Here is an 18,798-nt window from a genome sequence, read left to right as displayed (position 1 = left end):
TTCCGCATGAATCTGGCCCACCGTTTGTTTTCGAAAGTAATTAGAAGAACCTGCAAATGAAATAATTGCCTCGAGCATGCAAAACTACCCCAGTTACACGCACGAAGAAGAAGGGGCCGCTTCAATAATAAAACCGAGTTTCGCCATTTAAATTTAGATCTGATTTATGGCGCAAATTCTACATTAAAACCTCTTTGTATGTGAATAAAATCGCACAAAGGCCAAAAATCCAAACATGGTATTCTTCGCCAGACGCCATCGGCGGATGTGTTTACAAATTTATAAATTTTCCTATTATGTTTCAGATTGTCCGAGTATAAAGTGCGATACAAGTGCACAAATCTAATGTTATGGTAATTTTAAAAATTCGAGTAGAAAGTGTGTGTACAAACTTTGGTCATTAAAACTGGGCTCGGTTTTATAAGGTTAAATATTTAAAGAAGCGTCGATGTGGCTGATTAACACGGCTGGAATGACTGTTGCAATGGAGACGATTACGGTGGAGTAGAAAGGGGGTCACATTTCTGGACTCGTGGGTTATCGAAGCGATGCGAAAATTTGTGGGTTTGCTGTACGAAAATAACGTGTAGGCTTGATATTTGGCGAGCGAGTAATACGAAGTGGAGTTTCCGGGCCCCCGTAAATAAAGTTAATTAAAAAGTATTAAAAATCGTGGCATCTGTTGTAATAAAATCGGAAAGTTTTTATCGCATTAATTAAACGTCCTAAACCTGCCGCATTCCGGTAAAAAATGAAGTATATCCTTTTATCGACGGGATTTATGAAGGAAAAAGGATAAGTGGCTTAAAAGGAATTTGCAATTAATTGAACTTGATTCGGAAGAAAGCCGTTCCGGCAGTTTTTGTCCCTAGCGATGATGCTATTACCTGTTGGAGTTAATAATAGCAACTGGACTCGCGCAGCAAATAAGCCGGAAAGGAAGCGATTGCCGAGAAAGAGGTTGAAACGTTGTGCAAATTTCTGCAAGTGAACGGATGCTTGCCACCATCCGGTGCCTCGCTTCACTTTCCTCGGTTATATGTTCGTAAATTGTAGACTTGACTTCCCCTACTCATAAATGAGAACAAAATAATAGCGAGTTTCTAATGAAAAATGTATTTAAACTACCACTTTGAAAGAGACAAATTGCAAGATTTCTTTTTGTTTGTCTCGTACGAGGAGTGGAAATTTCTAAATAACACTTTCGCATCACTCGCTCGTTTTTCATCCGACTGCTATACGTAAGGTACGAGTTTATGTTCAACCTCAAATCTACAACACCTAAATTCCGAATAAAATATTCATATCACAGCTGCCGGATTTTGTCCGTCGTCGCTACTCGCCATATTCGCGTTTACGGAATTAATGTAACTGTTGGCGCAAATTATTGCCCCCGGTCGTCACTTTTTTAAACGCTATCGTGCTAATTTAGAAATGAAAATTTTCCCAAAACACGATTTATTAGCCGAAAATATACTTGTCGCCGATTATATAAACACGCTAATTAAATTAATTTCGCTAATGTTCCCTCGACGTAAAACGCTTTAGTAATTATGCCAATTACACGCCCTTAATGAGCTCTATAATTTATTCAACACTTTCAATAAACACTCATTATTGCTTATTGGAAATTTCAAGAGCTAATTAATTGTCACATTTAATAAGAAAAAAAGAGTTAGAATAATTATGCCACCTTCATTGTTTACTCGACGAAATTGTAAACAGCACATTTCTGTTTAGCACAAAATTATTGTTGACAATTTCCAAATCGGGCGTGTGTAAATATGAGGCCACCAGTAATAAAAACACGCTTTCCTTTTGCGTTTTGTCTCTGCGCGTTATTATTATTCTCGATGGTAATATAACAAGAGGAGCGAGGGTCGAGATTTAAAATGTTAAAACACTCAAATCTATCCTCCGAGACAAAACACATAAACTTTCGAATTTAAAAATTAAACCAACTAGATACACAAACAAATAGGCTTCAAGAAAACCAAAATCTTTACATTTATACAAAACTGGACATTCAGATAGACAGACTTTTGAGATCTGATAGGAAAAACTTTCGATCGTTTCAGTGTCTAAAGTATCTAGACACATTTTTCAACTACGAGATTAAAAAGTTTAAGTTTCGAACTTCCAAAAGTCAGTTTTCAGATTCATAGCGGAACTTCCGAATTTAATAATTTAAGATTGGCTGTTCAAAAAGTCAAAGGTCTACTTTTAATCCTGGAATAGATTAATGTAAAAACTCCCAAAAATTTATGTCACAGAAGCCAATTAAAAGAAATTGAAAAAAATTCTATGTCGCGAGTAGAAAGTACGGTACGTTAGTGCCGTACTTTCTACTCGCACTGATTCCGGAAGAAAAACAGCGCCAAATCTAGTATTGTATCTAATTGAAATATTTAAAAAATCGGTTAGGCTATGCACTGTTGGCTGAGTCGAACACGTATCCGTGTGACGCCATCGCTAAATTGACGTCACTTGCATTCGCTGTCAATTAACGTAAAGCTTCCGTAAAAGTTCATTTCTAATTTCAACTTTATTTCTAGTGTTAGCCATTAATTTAAAATTTTTCCTATTCGGCACCATAAATCTCACACCGATTTGTCTCCTCGCTGGCAACGTTCTCATTATCTCTACCGCCTCAGTTAATTCTTCACGCTGCAATATTCTCGTTATTTGGGTGTTCTCGCGTAATATTTTGTTGATTCTTTGTGGATAGTGCACGTGAAATACACCTACGACCGAAATAACTTTATTTCGAGCGCGAAATTAAAAATTCTCACTTCCGTAATTTACATTTGTAATAATGAACGTGGGGATTAAAATAGCAAAAAAGTCGAGCGAGAGGTGGGGTTGTGAGTGGGCGACGTCCACAGAGACTCGCATAAAAATCTTGATTTAAGCGTCTTTAGAAACACTTACAAATACGAGCCCCAGGTCAACACAAAGGAGAGGTTTTCTCGATGAGGAGATATTTTATTTCAAAGATACGGTTAAGTTTAGAGGGTATTTTATTTCAAAGTCGTGTTAACGAGCGTCGATGGTATATTTTTGCGATAGGTGAGATAAGTGGGGTTTGACACGTATTCGAATACAAATATGCAGTTTGTCGCATTTAATAAAAATATTGTTAATTAATTAATCCCACGTGAATTGTTTCGATGGTGCGAGTTCGATAGTTTTATCTCGGAGTGGCAACCTCGTGTTCCGGTCACTGCCTTCCTAACCTTCTTCTCTTAATTATCGCAGATAAAACGCAAGGAAGGGTGTACATTTCAATCAGCATCACTGTCAATGTTAAGCCGATTAAGTGAGCTGGTTTTTGTATCCGATGTAGTACAAGTTGGGTTTTTGTTTGCTTTGTTTCCGGAGAAGAATAGACAATACAATAACCTCTGATGCACTGCCGCTATAAATAATCACGGCGAAGGATAATAAGAAAGTGAGATCATATATCACAGCAATTGATATTTGCGTCAGTACGATTCCACCATACAACTCCACCAATAACTAAATGACGCAGCCTGAAAGTAGCTTGCTAGCAGCAATGAATCGGAGCCATTTTTAAGGGTTTATTGTTCTGGAAGCGACATTAATAAAGGTCGCTGCCATAAATTAGACCTACCTCCAACAATTCGACAAAATATCTAATAAGTCCAACAATCATTTTTCTTTCCAAATTTCCAGCCCGGAATGAATATTTGATACTTGTACAAACAAAGCTCTGGATACCTCCCGGGACAACTGGGATATTAAACATGTGCACCGGCGTATGATGAGATAATAAAACAAGCTGAGAAATAAGGCGAGTCGGAAAGTTTAGCCTCAAATGGAGAAAACTTAACATAAAGTGACAATTTTATCCAAGCTTTGCGTTTTACACACGTATCGTGAGTTCGACTAGAACTGAAAGTACACCGACAAGATCTTGCACTTTGCACTCGTTCGATTGGTCGTTTCACCTGAAATGCGTACTTTGCGCATAAACGATTACAATGTGAGGTTGTCTTGTGTTAGCCAATTAAAACAGATGGCTGGACACAAGGCGGGGCTTATTTTTCAACTTCGTTGAAAGCATTTGTATGTCGCGAGTAGAAAGTACGGCACTAATGTGCCGTACTTTCTACTCTCGTAATCTGATTAGGCGTGTGGGCCTTGTGTGGAGCGTTGCGGGGTCAAGGGAGAAAAATAGCGCCAAATCTAGAGTCTAATCGGTCGAAAACAAACTAGTGGAAAGAATTTGAGCTAACCGAATGAGAAAGTTTTTTATAAAGTTGCGTCTCATGTCCTCCCTCAAGTACGGCACTTTAAAAGCGCCGTGAAAAAGTTAGTTTAATTTTATTCTTGTTGAGTTTTCGTCCTAAAACTAAATCGATTGTAGCAATAAAGTTCCGTCATTTTTGTTATGTTTCTCCCGCGGTAGAAAAAATATACTCGGCCATAAATATTTTTGCAAGGAAAATCGAGGCTGCGAGGGAGTTTATTCTAGGCCGAAAGTTTCGGCGTTCATAAATCGATAAGAACTGCATGAGGTCCACAAGGCAATAAACCGCATTACCAGTGGCTTGGCAAAATTTTCATGTTTTTAAATCAGGCTCTAGAAAAGCGGATCGCGAGCGCCGCTCCATACGCAGATGAAACCCAGTCGGTTTTAATTTCACATGTACGAACACAACAGTTTTTAAAAATAATTCGAGCTGAAAGGTTGGCAGCAACTTATATCCGAGATGAAAGGTTTTTCGATGAGTCAGCTGAAACAAACAACCAGATTTTCGACGTCAGAACTTTACAAGTGTAAATCTCTTCGATCGCTCAAGTGGTATGTCGAAGTCCTTAATATTGTGTTTCGTTTCATTCAAGGAATTGCTAGTTTTCGAGTTTCAACTAATTGATTCCGATCAACACATAACGAAAAAATTGGTGAGAATATCGCCGGCCGAAATCGAGCGAGACGAAGTTGCGTTTTGACAAAGCATCCAAACGTGAAAGGTCAACATAGAAGCCGAAGTATTTTATGTGAGATATCTGTAATATTCAAACAATATTTTCCGAACGATACGAAGTTATGATTTTATTGAAGAGTCAACGGGTCTGTTATTTTGAACGTGTCCGAGGGTCGTCCACCTAACCAAAAATTCCTCTTTTAACACCACAAATAAATCGTAAAAATTACCATATAAATGAAAACTACCTAAGACCTCCTTTGGTTATCTTGTCGTTGCTCAGAAAAGTGATTAAAGGCTCTTACTCCTTTTTTATGGACCATAAAACACGCTAAAAAGCCACGAACTCATACATTTTCCTAAACGCACCCCAGCTCACACACGTCAAAATTCCTAAAAGTTTCATCTCGATAATTATACCCTGGCAGCCTTTATGCCTACACGAAATTGCTTTAATACGGGACCTTTCAATATACCGACGAATAATATCACGGAAAGGACAGACGCAAAAACACATTGTTTAAACTTTAGAACTCCATCATAATTTTACATTTTTCTCAATCGATGCTGAGCGGTCTCGCCCACAGTTTTAATTAAAAAACTTGTTTTAAACAAACGCGAAAGATGAACTTTACAATTACGACAAATCCTCTTACGACAGCTTAAAACAATGTGATCGAAGGAGCTTGGCACGTTCAAGCTACTTTTACGCACCTGTATACAGAAACTTTGACCAGAAAAATCCAACAAATTTACAATGCGATGAAGTGACATCACGCCTTCTTTACGGGCAAGCCCCGCCCCTCCCATAAACAGCTCTCCGATTGGAAAACGCTGCACCGGCCCTCGCACCTACTCTTCCGACTTGAACTCTCAGTGGGCGGGGCAGAAGTTTGATTGACGCGTCGCGCTAAGCGACGCCGGTTTACTTTATTTTCACTTATGTTCGGGAAATTTAATTTTTTTTAATCGCGTTAAGTTTCGACCAACGGAAAGCGAATTTTTGTAGAAATTAGATTCGTTCGGCGTGCCTCCAAACACGTTAATTTCCATTTGTCAGCGCCATGTACGTGGTTAGATGTTCAAAGGTTTGGTCCTGCCTATTCACAGAATCCATGCTTCTTCCTTGCCCACTTGTCACACAAAGCAATTAATTAGATGGACTGTTTACTTGCAAGAGTAAAACGGATCGTAATTAAATATTGTTGCAGCACTTTACGAGATTCTGTCGTTCTAAAATGCCCTTTTCTGTTAAGTAACGTGTTTAATTGAGTTTTGTGCTGAAAAAACATCGGTCGCAGCAAAACGAATAAAGCCACGTTGTCAGCACAAACTTTTATTTCTAAAAATAGATCAAGTTTGGACTTGACAGAATTTGTTTGTTAGAATAACGCTCCGCTGGATTATAATTCAGGAATGAACTTTTTCATTTACGAATATCGTCCGCTCCAATTCTAAAAAGTTTAATTTTTAAATTTAGAACTTCGATGTTAACATGTTGTTGAAATAGGCGCCAACTAACCGACAGAATTACACCATCATTCGGTTCTAGGGCATTCGATATTGGAACTTGAATTGAAACTTCCAGACTTAAAACAAAACAAAAGCTCTAAAACTTTCACGTTATTTCATTGCAGCGTTTAAGGTTTTAAATGTTCACCAGTCAAAAACAAAAGCGCCACGAATAAAATCTAAGCCCCCAGCTTTGAAAGTCAAGGGAGACAATTAAAGATTTTCAACACTTGACCTTTATATTGTTTCAAATTTTGAGTTTTGAAGTCCAAGCTTCAATGTGAAAGCTTAAAAGTGTAAATTTTGAAAAAATATATGTTTTTGTGTTTTGCAGTTTAATTACGAGATTTAGACAGGGATTGAGATGTAGGAGACGCATCAGAATGAGGAGGAGTTCTTTTTCTGTAAGCGTGTAAACTGTTCTGTTGACAGTGTCATCAACCTGAGAAACAGCAGTTAATTAAACTTTATTGATTTTTGTAGTCGTTTTTATCGGTTTCTCAGTAGTGAAGTAAACATGTTAGGTGGGATTATCTCATGTAATTACAAACCCCGAACGAAGGAATATTAAGATGGAACGGAGTCAGCAATTGAAATTCCCGTCTTTCCTATTAGCCCAAGCGAATTTAGTCAGCTTCTGGTTAGACTCGCCTTAAAAGGATTTGTTTAACTAATTATGTTATGTCTTAACTATATGTTCATTTTCTATGGCAGTTAACATAACCAGCCACAAAGCAGATATTAAAAGATTGTGATATACTTAGCAACCAATAACTCATTTCGAAAAATAAAAATAAAGTCGCGAAAACTGCGTTTTCACATTCCACGGCTTACGAAACGTCAAGAAAACACGAAACTACGCATTCTTCAAAATTCGTCCCTCACAATACCCCCCTTCCAAAAGAAAAAACCCTTTTATTGTCGTGTATCTGGTCGGATCGGACTATTGATTTTAGAAGAGTGTGAAGAATGGAAGATTCCTCTGCGGCTATAGAAACGTCTAGCAAATTTCAGAAAATTCATGAGGAAGCGAAGTTATGGTAGTGCTCCGTTTTCATAGAGAAATCGTCACAGCTCACGTGGGAATCGGATGAAAACCATCGTAAAGCTGGGTGAAGTACACTCGAGGGTCGAAAATAATTATTATGGATCGGGATAGTTTGTAGTGATTAATAACAGTTATGCGGAAGCCGAGCTTTCGAGAAAAACACGCTGAATATTTCAGCGGTTATTAGGGCTTATTTTTGAAGACAGCTAGGAAATTGTTTCTCACTAACACGGTTTGGGCGCTTATCGAGTTAGGCGTCTTACGTGAATATTTTATCTTTATGATGCAAGATGTACACGCATTATCGCCTTGTTTACTTAACTTCACCAGTTTAAAAAATCTGACGTGGGGGTTCATTTGGAAGCCCCTCAAGCTGTTGACGACATGCCTCAAAAAATAAAATGCGCAATTTTAGGACAAAAATCTTTTGTAATCGAATTTAATTTAACAGTTTAGTTGGTAACTTTGCATGTTAAAACCGAACTTTTAGAGATGTTTTAAAAGGTGCATGATCGGAAATATTGAACCTTGCGGAAGCTCTGATATTTTAAATGTCGAAACTTTTCGAATGATTTCGAAGCACCGAGTTCTAAAAATTGAATCTTGGAAGTTTGGAAATCGACGGACGAACTTTAAGCTTTTGCGTCTAGACTCATACTAATACCTCAAGCTTTAAATTCAAAGATGCTAGATTTAGAATTTTCCGAAGCAGCGAGTTTCAAAAAATATGAACTTTTTGTATGATTTCATATCTTTGAAACGAGTTTAGGTTTTACGTCATGCCAGAGCGACTTTTGCTGTAAGACTGATCGTTCTCTAATCCACAAACTTTAAATTGAACCCCAAGATTTACAGTGTAATAAAGAACTTTGTGTTTGTCTAATAAAAGGCGCATTTGTGGGTTTGCTGTGGGGGAGGCGATATATTTGTATCAAATAAAACGGCTACTGGAATACGGCCTCTCTCATTAATGAAACTTGATAATAAATGTCAGTCGAATTAAAACATAATTGTATTTTTTCCAAATGATCGTTTTACGAGCAATTTCTACATTATGGCTACGGGTACATTTCATGTGTGTACAATTGGCCACACATGCAAATCGATAATTCTATAACGGTTTAACGACACGAAAATCCACCCCGATACACTTAATCTCCTAGTTTGCATTGTACTTCGTCATATACGTGCCAAGTTTTCATCGCGAAATAAAAATTTTAAATCGCGAAAACTTTCACGAGTGAGTGTAGTGAGCAATCTGGCGTTTATTGTCATAATTCCACCTCTCCGTCACTTAAAATGTACTTTTTAAATATGACCTGTCACGTACACGCTTCATTCCCTCCCTCTATTAAACGAATTCATTTAAGCGATAGCCAATATTTCACACAAATTGCAAATTACCCAATGAATTTTAATTCTTGCGAGTTGATTTGCCAATAAATACAAAATTTCCTCCAAACAGGCGAATTTGCAAGTGAAATTTTTGGTAGTTTTTGAGATCTTAAAGTGTAAATTTGAATACGGTGTGAACCGCAAAGGCTCAAGTAATTACTTTCTTGCCATAATTAGATTAAGCGTGCTCGCGTTTTGGGTACGTGGATCTCTAGTCCCTCTAAGCCTAAGGGTGCCTAATATTTACGTCGTAAATTTGCTCTTAAAACGTTTACAATTCACCCTCGACGTTTAATAATATTACACATCTCGCCAAGATTTTTCTGAGATCTTAATATTTCATGTTTATAGAATGCGGCCCTGCAGCATTTCGCCTGCAATAAATTCTACAGATTTGTACCGCTATTACGATAACCAGACAAGCATTGTGACACGGTCATTTTAACAAACGTTTATTTTCACGTTTTATTGGCGTGTGGCAGAATATAAAAATGACAGTTTCCGTTCGTTTTTGTCCGATGTCTACCTAATTGTTGGAAACTAACGTTGTTCGGTGATTAAAAATCGGCGTCGGTAAAACTCAACAATTTATTTCTTATAGTAAATGGATTTGACTAGACTCTACTTCTCCCGTTGTCTGGCATTCACTGCCTGTGACGATGAGTACATACTAGAAAATCCACAGGCATCGTACCGGGGCGGCGTATCGGTTTATTTCGTAACAATATTTTTGATATGTAGGAGCGAACGTAAAGTTAACTGCTTGTTGATTTCTTTTATAATTTGAAAAACATTATTAACAAAAGTTATGACGTCGTTAAAAGTTACACACGTGAAGATACAGTTTGCCAAGGTAACGGAAGTTCCGCGTAAATAATTTCACAATTTCTGCCTAATTTAGTCTGATCGGAAATTGAAAAGTTGCATTTGTGTTTAAAGTTGGAAGTTTTATTAGCTTGGCAAAGAGTATCCATAAAATTCCAATTCAATATAGCTTCATCACGGAAATTTCCTTTTAATAGTTTGCCCTCCTTTTGCGTCCATATTTATCAAACAAATTGCTAAATAGATAAGCCGATCTATAGAAACCCGTAAAGACAAAATTATAGTTGTCAAAGGTTGAAACTAAGTTTCGAGTTCAGATGGAAGATAACAATTCTCCCTCACATTAAGCCGAATTGTAATTTTCTAATTAGAGCGATTTGCTTTGTAGGAATATTTTTATCTAAGTCCTTAACGCCGTTTTCATAAACCCGAAGTTCTAATTTTATCACCAACATTCAAAAAGACGTCAAAATAACTCATCGCGTCATTAAAAGTTTGATTATTAAGTAAAAGTATAGAAAAGTCGGAAACTTTTATCGCCTTAGATATAAATTTAATTAGCACCCATCCGTCTGTTGCAGTCGAAGAATTACACGTTTCTTATCCCACCGCTGCAATTATTCATAGCCCATAACAACACTTTAATACTGAACCGATCTCCAGCTCCCCCTTCTTCCATATTTATGAAGACTCTTTAAAACTGCGCAGCATGAATAAATTTATTGTTTTTATTTTTAGATTTATTGATAGAACATAAATGTGGTACTTAACTCCGCGGAATCCACGGCATTAGTTGAATTAATTTTGCGGGAAAATTTTAGTATTCGCACAGAACGTTTATCCGACAAACAAATTTAGAGCATCAGCACGGAACGATTATACCTACAATAAATTTTCAACGACCGCAAAAATAACGGTAAGAGTTCACTCTAGACGGGAAGGAGGCGCCCTGAATTATCACAGTATTTGCTGGAAAAATACCTGCCGCATCAATTATGCACGAGGTACGCCAGTCTCTATGTCTTCATAGATACAAAGATTTAGAAATCGAAGCCACGAAATTTATTCAAGTCGATTTATTGGTTGCAGTTTGGAAGAGAAACAGTAGGAATGGTGGGTTCGTTGTTCACAGTTATGTTTGAATAGTAGGAAAAGTGTAGTTTTGTTTGTTTCCGTTTTATTTTATGGTAAAGCTTAATTACTCTGTTTGGTCTCGCCCTTCCAGCCCTTAAATGTAATTTAAATTAGCTGCGAAAGTTTCATAAAACATTATACAAAATAAGAGAGGGTTTGAAATACTGTATTTTACGTAACAAGTATGCCAAATTACCACCTACGTATTGATCTCTCGAATTTCATGACGTACATGCGGGTTTAAAGTTTTTGGTATATTTTATGTAACGAAGTTGTTCGAGATATTGAAATTCCAGTCTTTGAAGATTCAAAAATACGAGTCGAAACTTTGCAATAAGCTCTACTGAACATTAATGCGAAATGAACGTTACACACATAAATGGCGTTGGAGGAGATATTTTAAGACGTGTTATAAATAAAGTCTGCTATTAATATAGCAGCTACTAATAATACACCATAGGGAGAATATACACTTAAAATCCAACTGGGTAGGTGTACGTGTATAGAACAGATAATCCATATTTAGGGAATCTACTTTACATATTATCAAGGACGGCCGAGACCAATGGGACTGTAGGACATTTCCTGATGGATTGTTGATCATGTTGTAGGGGAAGAGCATCGATCGCAGACACTCTTCGTAAAGTACACGAAATAAATGCGAATTTATTTTTTCCGACCACAGCGATATAAATAGCAAAAATGAAAATATGTAGCCGTTTACCTCTTCCGATAAATATTTGTGAGGTCCTTCACGTCCTCGACATATTTTTTATTACGTTATGTGTTTCTTTGTCACGTTCGGCGGCCTCCTGGAAGTTTTGGAAAGTTTACCCAAGTTATAGATTGTAGTTTCGATTATTATGCCAAAAGTTTTCAATTGGCTTAAAATCGGGAGAAGTTGGAAGGAGAGTAATGGACTTGAATAGTAAAATAGATAAACTTTGAGAAATTTTTAATAACTCAACATTAGTTTGGACGTGTGCCATTCGTTGTGTTCTGTGTTCATAAGTAATTTACCTAACTTTTTTTTAATCGGGCGTCACACTTCCTAATTTGTGTTACCAAACACCATACACACGTTTATGATAAAGTCAACCAACGTCCGAGCGTATAATAGCTTCTGTCTATCTACAACCGCCGGACTCTAAAACTTCGTGACAGTTGCGAAAGTCTATCCTAGTTCCATTATCATTTTCTAAAATTTCTTCCTAGTCCAAGCTTTACGAAACACATAAGAGATTAAATTGCCACTACCCGTATCTCATTCGCTCCCTCGTGAATAAAATATTTTGATCCATAGTTTAAGTTTTGACAAATTATATTCCAAATAAAAACTCGAAACGTGTTTTGTTTTTCTCGAACTCGTTAAACTTCCTCGAAATTAAGCATGATTTAGCGGAAAAATTTAACAAATCACCCTTTTACTCCGATAAAAACGATGTAGAACATCTTAATTATCAAACTGCGGAGACAAATTTAAAATAATTGCAGCAGCCGTTAAGATCTCCAGCCGAAACAGAAAAACAGATAGGAAAACACTCTTGAATCTCACGTGGCGATATAACGTTGCAACTTCGAAAATCGTTTTAACTTTCTGATTGCTTTTCTTTGATATCTATTCAAGCCGTATATGAAAATAAATTAGTTCGACCAGAAACACATGACAATACTCCCAAGGCGCCAACAATTATTGTTCCATCATTTCTCCCACTGCACACTTTTCTCACGTTCCTGTTTTAATCTGGCCGTTAAATCTGATTTGAAAAGTCGATTCGCAAACACAACACACAAGTCTTACTTTAAACCGTTTTTTCGTCGCACTAAATTTCGGATAATTCAATTGGAACTGGATTCAATGCCAAGCTCGGATTAACACGACATGTTTGCGTTTTTACATCTTCCCGGAGCTTCATTCCCTCTACGCGCTGCATTTTAATCAATTATTCGAAGGCAGAGCTCTTTTTTATTTACAATGACCCCAAACCGGTTTAAACTGCAATGCGCAAAGTGTGAACGGTTTCTTAAACCGGTTTTTCGCTTCCGCAAACCGGTTTTCGTGCTCGATCGACAGTGTATTTGCTGATTTATTGTTGTTGTTGTTGTTGTTGTTGTTACAAACGCATTACGGTGGAACGGTTTCACGGTTTCATGAACGGGCAACTGGTTTTCGTTTTTGATGGCTCGTCGCAATGTTTGTACTTGCGGTTTTTTGTTTGAAAATCATGCGAATGTTTGCTGGTCGGTTTAAAAGCACTTCATCTACCCCTCGTTCGGGAGCAAATTTTATTGCAGTTTTTACTGTGGGTAATGCCTGCACAGCTCGCAACAATGCGAATGTGGCCCCAAAGTGCGATAAAGTTGAGAGAAAATATGTACGTATGTATCAAATGTTGGGGACAAATTACCAGGCATTTTGAATTTATATTTTGTGTCTGTCGGCGTAAAGTTGAACAATCGTGACAGGAGCTGAATATTAGAGTTTAAAAGTTTTCGTCATAAATTTGTTATCCAAAATAAAGTTGATTTTGAGTAACGTGTTTATGTAAATTTGAGGCGTCACCTTTGCATCACATTTGTTTTGAATTGATGGAGAAATGGCGCACTAAAACAGCAGTGTCAAAAACGGGGAGATTCTTGTAATATCGGAGACAAACTACTTTTAAAGTAAAATCGATAATATCGGCGTAAAGGCTGGCCGATATTTTGGGGTTGTTGTTCAGGATTTCCTTTGTCCAAGGATCATCTTTTGTGAGTTCTTTTCCTAATTTAGATTTAATAGACTCTCATTTTTTCAGTTTTATGATAAATTCAATATTAGTGATCCCGGTCAATAATCGTCTTTTCTTTGTGTCATAAGCGGATTGTGACTTCTCCCGAAATAAACAGAATACTTAGAAATCTTCCAAAATCTGAAACTTTCCTACTCAGGCTGTTTTGATTAATAATTGAATTCGAAGCCCGCATGTAAGCCCGTTTTATTAGCAAATAGTAATTAATTCCGAGCATCTGAAATAATGTAACGTTAATTAATGTTAAAGTTTTCAAAAACAATTAAAGTTCGATAAGGGAAGTTTGAAACTGTAATTGAAACGCAATTTTCGCTGCGATTTTTCCTAAATGAGAATGACGTCGTAATAAACGAGGATCCTTCACGTCGACGAAAGAGGTAAATCTTTACAAAGTAAATTTGAAAAACCCAAATCGAACGCTTTTCTTAGTTGACTTAAAGAAAAAGCGCTGCTGCCGAAAGGATCGACAGAAAGTAAAAAACGCGGTTTTGATCAAAAACATTCTCTTGTTCCTGGTTCTAATCCAACATTGTTACGTGAGGTAAAAACAGGCCAGATTAGAGGGTTAGTCCTTTCACCTTGACTTGTAATTGTTTCAACTTTGATGAATGGATTTGCAGGTGAGTTTCGCGTCGAAACAAAATTTTCAACAATTACAGCACCGTGTTTGTTTATGCATAATTACCACAACATGTTTCAAAATTTCCGATCCGACTACATTTCAAAACAATCTCTTTTCCGACACGACGTTCTATATTGTGGGTTTACTTTAATTGAATCGAAAGCCAAAAGGTAAACTGCAGCGGAAAAGTTTATTGTATTTTAGACAGTGATTGAAAGCTTAAATTTCCCAAACTATTTTTAATATAACATTATTTGAAAATATCATCTTCTTGTTCACGGAGCATGAAATTGCCCCATCAACATGTCTACAGCATCAGTAATCTGAACTGAGAACGTTTTGAACTATTACATTTCGCAAATATTGCCACGACATTATTTACAACTGACATGCTAGACACAAAACACAGACTAATTAATTCTAGTTATTACAACAATTACGGCTGAAACGTAATTGAAAATCGTCGTCGGCGATGATTATTCTTGCGACAAATCGGTTTGCGATTAATGCAATCATGCGACGGGACGGTTTTTTCTCCGCCAAACCGGTTTTTGATTCACCTGAGACAAATTCGCGTCGCCACGATACAAAACTAGGTTAGCACGTGTAAAATTCTCTCAGATGCGGAAAAAATTTTGTTTTTATTGGAATCTGGATAGTTTGCACATCTCACAATCGATTAATACAGACGACCGGAAAGTACTCAATTTCGCATTTACTGAGACAGAGCGTTAGACTGGGTATCATAAAAGAAGTCGATCAATGTGCTGAAAATTTTCCGATTGGCTTATCAGATATATTCCGCCGTGCCCGCGGCTATTCAACTACATAAGCAAGAACGGTCTAGACTATAATACTGATAAGATTAGAGATTTTTGATGAATGAAGAATGTCGTCTCCTCCATGTGAAAATAATTTACTACGTGCCAAGCGTACGTTAGTGTTAGAACAAGACCGCGGCGACAGAATTGCTTAAGTTGTTGGAAAGACCACCCTTTGGAAAAAATTGTGGCAAAATGCCAGCCCATTCGATTTTAACTGTTACCTAAATCGGGAAGATTTAATGTTCGCGACTATTTTTTTCTTGTATAAATTTCACTTAAATCGTCGTTGTGGCGATATATTGGCAACCAAAACTAGCGGGGTTCTGCTGCGAAACACCGCCGACATCATTTTAAATCTCGGTGCGATATGTTTATGCGAGTAACGTAAACCGGTTGATGAAATACCAGTCAAACCGGTTTTGATCTATGACCTTGAATGTGACGCGGTTGCTACTTACCTGTGTAGGTTAATTAAGAGTCTTATCAATTGGGCCCTCGGCGTTTATGCAAAACATGAAGCTGCTACAAAATATGCAACGTAATATAAATGTATCGCTTCGGTCATTAAATGAACGCTCGCAGTGTTCGGTAATTAATTATGTGACGTCACGGATTTAGGATTGCAGATGCATACTGCATTTGCTTCATTCCGAAATGGTGCTATCTCCATGATTAGTGAAACGAATTCACAAACAAGCGGTTTTGGGTTTAGCTGAAATGTGTGTGTGGGGTTCTATTACGTTATTTGTTAGTAAATGCGACACAATGTTACTATAACAGTCTCATAGCAATAAAAATCCGATTTACATATTGCTACGTCATTGAAACGCGATCAACACGAGTATTTGCATACGAAAAGATAAATTTAGTGAGAGACAATGTTTCTCTCGTGTCCAGCTACGAGGCCATTCCGAGGGTTTGCTTGAATTTTCGATTTCCGTTTTACGATGTTTACAAATAAGTTAAAAAGCTGATGAAGCACGGGAGTTGCAGAAGAAGGCGTCTTATGACAAAGTTTGAGTCAAAAAAACTTTTGAATTATTGAATTCTAAGTTTGCAGCTAATGTGGCAAGTTAAGCTTTCAAATACTTAAAAACATTACTAACCTGCCGTAAAGTTTTGAAATTATTCTAAAAGCTCGACTGTCCTTATTACATAAAAGCGGCCATTTTTAAAGGGAAACAAGAAACGCGGAAACAGCGAAAGGAAGATCTTTTGTTTTTATTTAATAAAAGAAATAGGCAAATGAAGGCGGAGTTTTATAGACGGAGGGTAATAAAAAATGGCTACCGAGAAATAACGGGAAATTAAACAATTTCGCTATTTGGGTCCTAGACGTGCTTCAAATGCTCAATCACCTTAATACTTAAAGCACATAATACTAAAATCGAGAGGGCAAAGCTTTTCCATTGAACTTCAAATAATTGGGTTTAGGAGATATCAATTAATTGTAGTGACCCTTTGTTGTTGTAGGTCCGTGTTTCTTTTTCGTACGGGTAAGTAGCCCCTAAACGGAGGCGATAAACTCGAATTAGAAAAAAAAGTGGCCAAATAAAATAAAGTTGTGAGCTTAGAGAAACCCGTAACGATAATCAATGCAAATATCTATGAATGAGAGCCCGTAACACTAGTGCAAATCCTCTACTAGACTCTAGATTATTCTTATGTAAATGAGCAAGCCGTGGATGCTTCATTTAAATAAATAATTTCTTAATGAGCAATCCAGCGACCGATGGAATTGTTGATTGGGGTGCGTCAATCCCCCGACCTTTTTTTTTGTTATAGTTTTTAACTGCTTCGTTTCGTTACCTGGTTCATGTAGGAGCGCACGAACTCCATGGACTGCTCGAGCGCGTACGTGTCGCTGCTGCAGGAGTCTATGATGAGCGCGCCGAGGGTGACGTTCGGCAGGAGTTCGGTGCTGTTGTTGATCTCGTCGATGGCGTAGAGCATCGCTTCGAGTCTTTGCATGCCCTTTTCCTCTTTGACGGCGCCGCAGGGCATGTCTGGGCGGCCGCTGACTTGCTCGTGCATCGGGAAGATGCCGCCGAGGATGACGTCGCCTCTGATGCGGATCAGTTTCCGGTCGGTTTCGAAGTCCGCGCGGGCCGCCGCCACCAGCAGGAGGAGCGCGAGCGGGCCCATGAGTGCTCCCGGCACACCCACTAATTTAAACACCAATTAGGCCAGTGATCGATATTAATTCTCGATCAAGTTTTAATTAATTGTTCAGTTAGGCGCAACACTCAGGAGATGGTCTCATGTTGGGCTCCACGCGTGTGCCATCAAGTGCGCAAGAGTCCAGACTCAGATTTGGCGGCAATTCGCGCTCATTGAGATGCTCCTCGGCAGGAAAGTTGCGCTAGACTGGATTTCCCTCTATGGAGGATTGGATATATAGGGGTTGGCTGGCACCTGCGTGAAGCAGCCCGTTGTCATAGAGATGGAACTAGAGCCGCGACGCCGGCGGCCGTCGGACGCTGCTCTGCATCCCGGACTCCGGTGCCGACGAGAGTCACCGGCTAAGAGCCCCACTTCCGCCGAGAGATTGATTCATCACCACCTCAAGACCTGAAACTCCACCTACGTTTCCCCGAAAGCGGCTTTCGATCGACGGACCTCACGCTGCCCACAAAACCCGCAACTGCATAAGCACACGTGAGCAGAACAGGACACCCATCACCGGATTCCACTCTGATTAAGATTCGCTCACCGATAAACCGGCTAGTCTTACACAAAACCGGCTTCAGGTGCACTCGAACATAAGAAAAAAAATGTACTTTAACGACAAGTCGGAAAAACATTCATTTGCTTATAAATATGATATCCATCGATCGACTATGTATATATAACTATGAGTTTCATCAGTTGGTGAATTGTACATCTCTCTGTATGTAAATGAAATTATTATTTGTGTATAATTAAAGAATCGAGTCCGATTAAGATTAGCAACCGGCTTCAGGCTCTCGGACAACCGGTTTCTCGAATCTGAAGGTCAAGATCACTTCGAGTGTTATTGTTTATGGAAAACTTACGCGCTCTCAACAGGCGGCCGCCGAATTTGCGCCACATCATTAAATTGCACAACTTGGCATAGTATCAACAAACGAGATACGAGGCTTTTCTACCCCGCAAAGCGAAACGCAACCTAAGACTCCGCCAGCGACAAATCTTTTAAAGCACTAAAATAACATTCACAGATATACCGACGGTTCTTTTAACTTTTAACCAAAAACAACAAGAGATTCGACAATCGCAGCTCAGATTTCTTAAAGACAGTTATATTATGTGGCTTAACTTACGCTACAATTTACTGGGAAGAAAAAGCTCCTTTCGAAGCTGTAAAGGTCTCCAGTGACGTTAAAATAGTAGACTAACACAAATCTCCTGAGATCATTAGATAGTTGGGAGTTTTAGTTATCAAAGATTAATGAATTCGGCGCACCGTAAAAACTCACACTGCGTGTTCTGCTTTAACGATTATTGCTGACATTTTTGTAGGAAATCAAAGTAAATATTTCTGTCAGATTTAGAGAGAAGTGTAACACATTTAACGGAATAAAGTTTTCAGTTCGTGCTCGAAGCAAGCTTATGTCGCTCAATTTAAGTTAGTCTATTTCAGGAACTAAAAATGTTAGGATTCAGACTGAATCAAAATAGTCGCAACGACGTAATGCTTGTCGAATTGTAGTTC

At 38.1% G+C, this 18,798-nt stretch overlaps 1 protein-coding gene across 1 annotated transcript in view; it reads right to left on the bottom strand.

The window, feature by feature from the left end:
* Positions 1–17,445, bottom strand: part of LOC135141708 (metabotropic glutamate receptor 7-like) — a 68,837-nt gene extending 51,392 nt beyond the window's left edge. Inside the window, exon 1 of the mRNA XM_064073038.1 lies at positions 16,914–17,445. Coding sequence (XP_063929108.1) covers positions 16,914–17,249 — 336 coding nt within the window. The 5' untranslated portion in view covers positions 17,250–17,445. The remainder of the gene's footprint in view (positions 1–16,913) is intronic.
* Between the last annotated feature and the right edge of the window lie 1,353 nt (positions 17,446–18,798).

Source organism: Zophobas morio, unplaced genomic scaffold, assembly GCF_036711695.1.
Source record: "Zophobas morio isolate AGI-343-1 ecotype UQ-CSIRO unplaced genomic scaffold, CSIRO_AGI_Zmor_V1 ptg000044l, whole genome shotgun sequence".
Classification (NCBI taxonomy): domain Eukaryota; kingdom Metazoa; phylum Arthropoda; class Insecta; order Coleoptera; family Tenebrionidae; genus Zophobas; species Zophobas morio.
The sequence above is the reverse complement of the archived record's forward strand: the minus strand, read 5'-3'. Positions and strand labels throughout refer to the sequence as shown.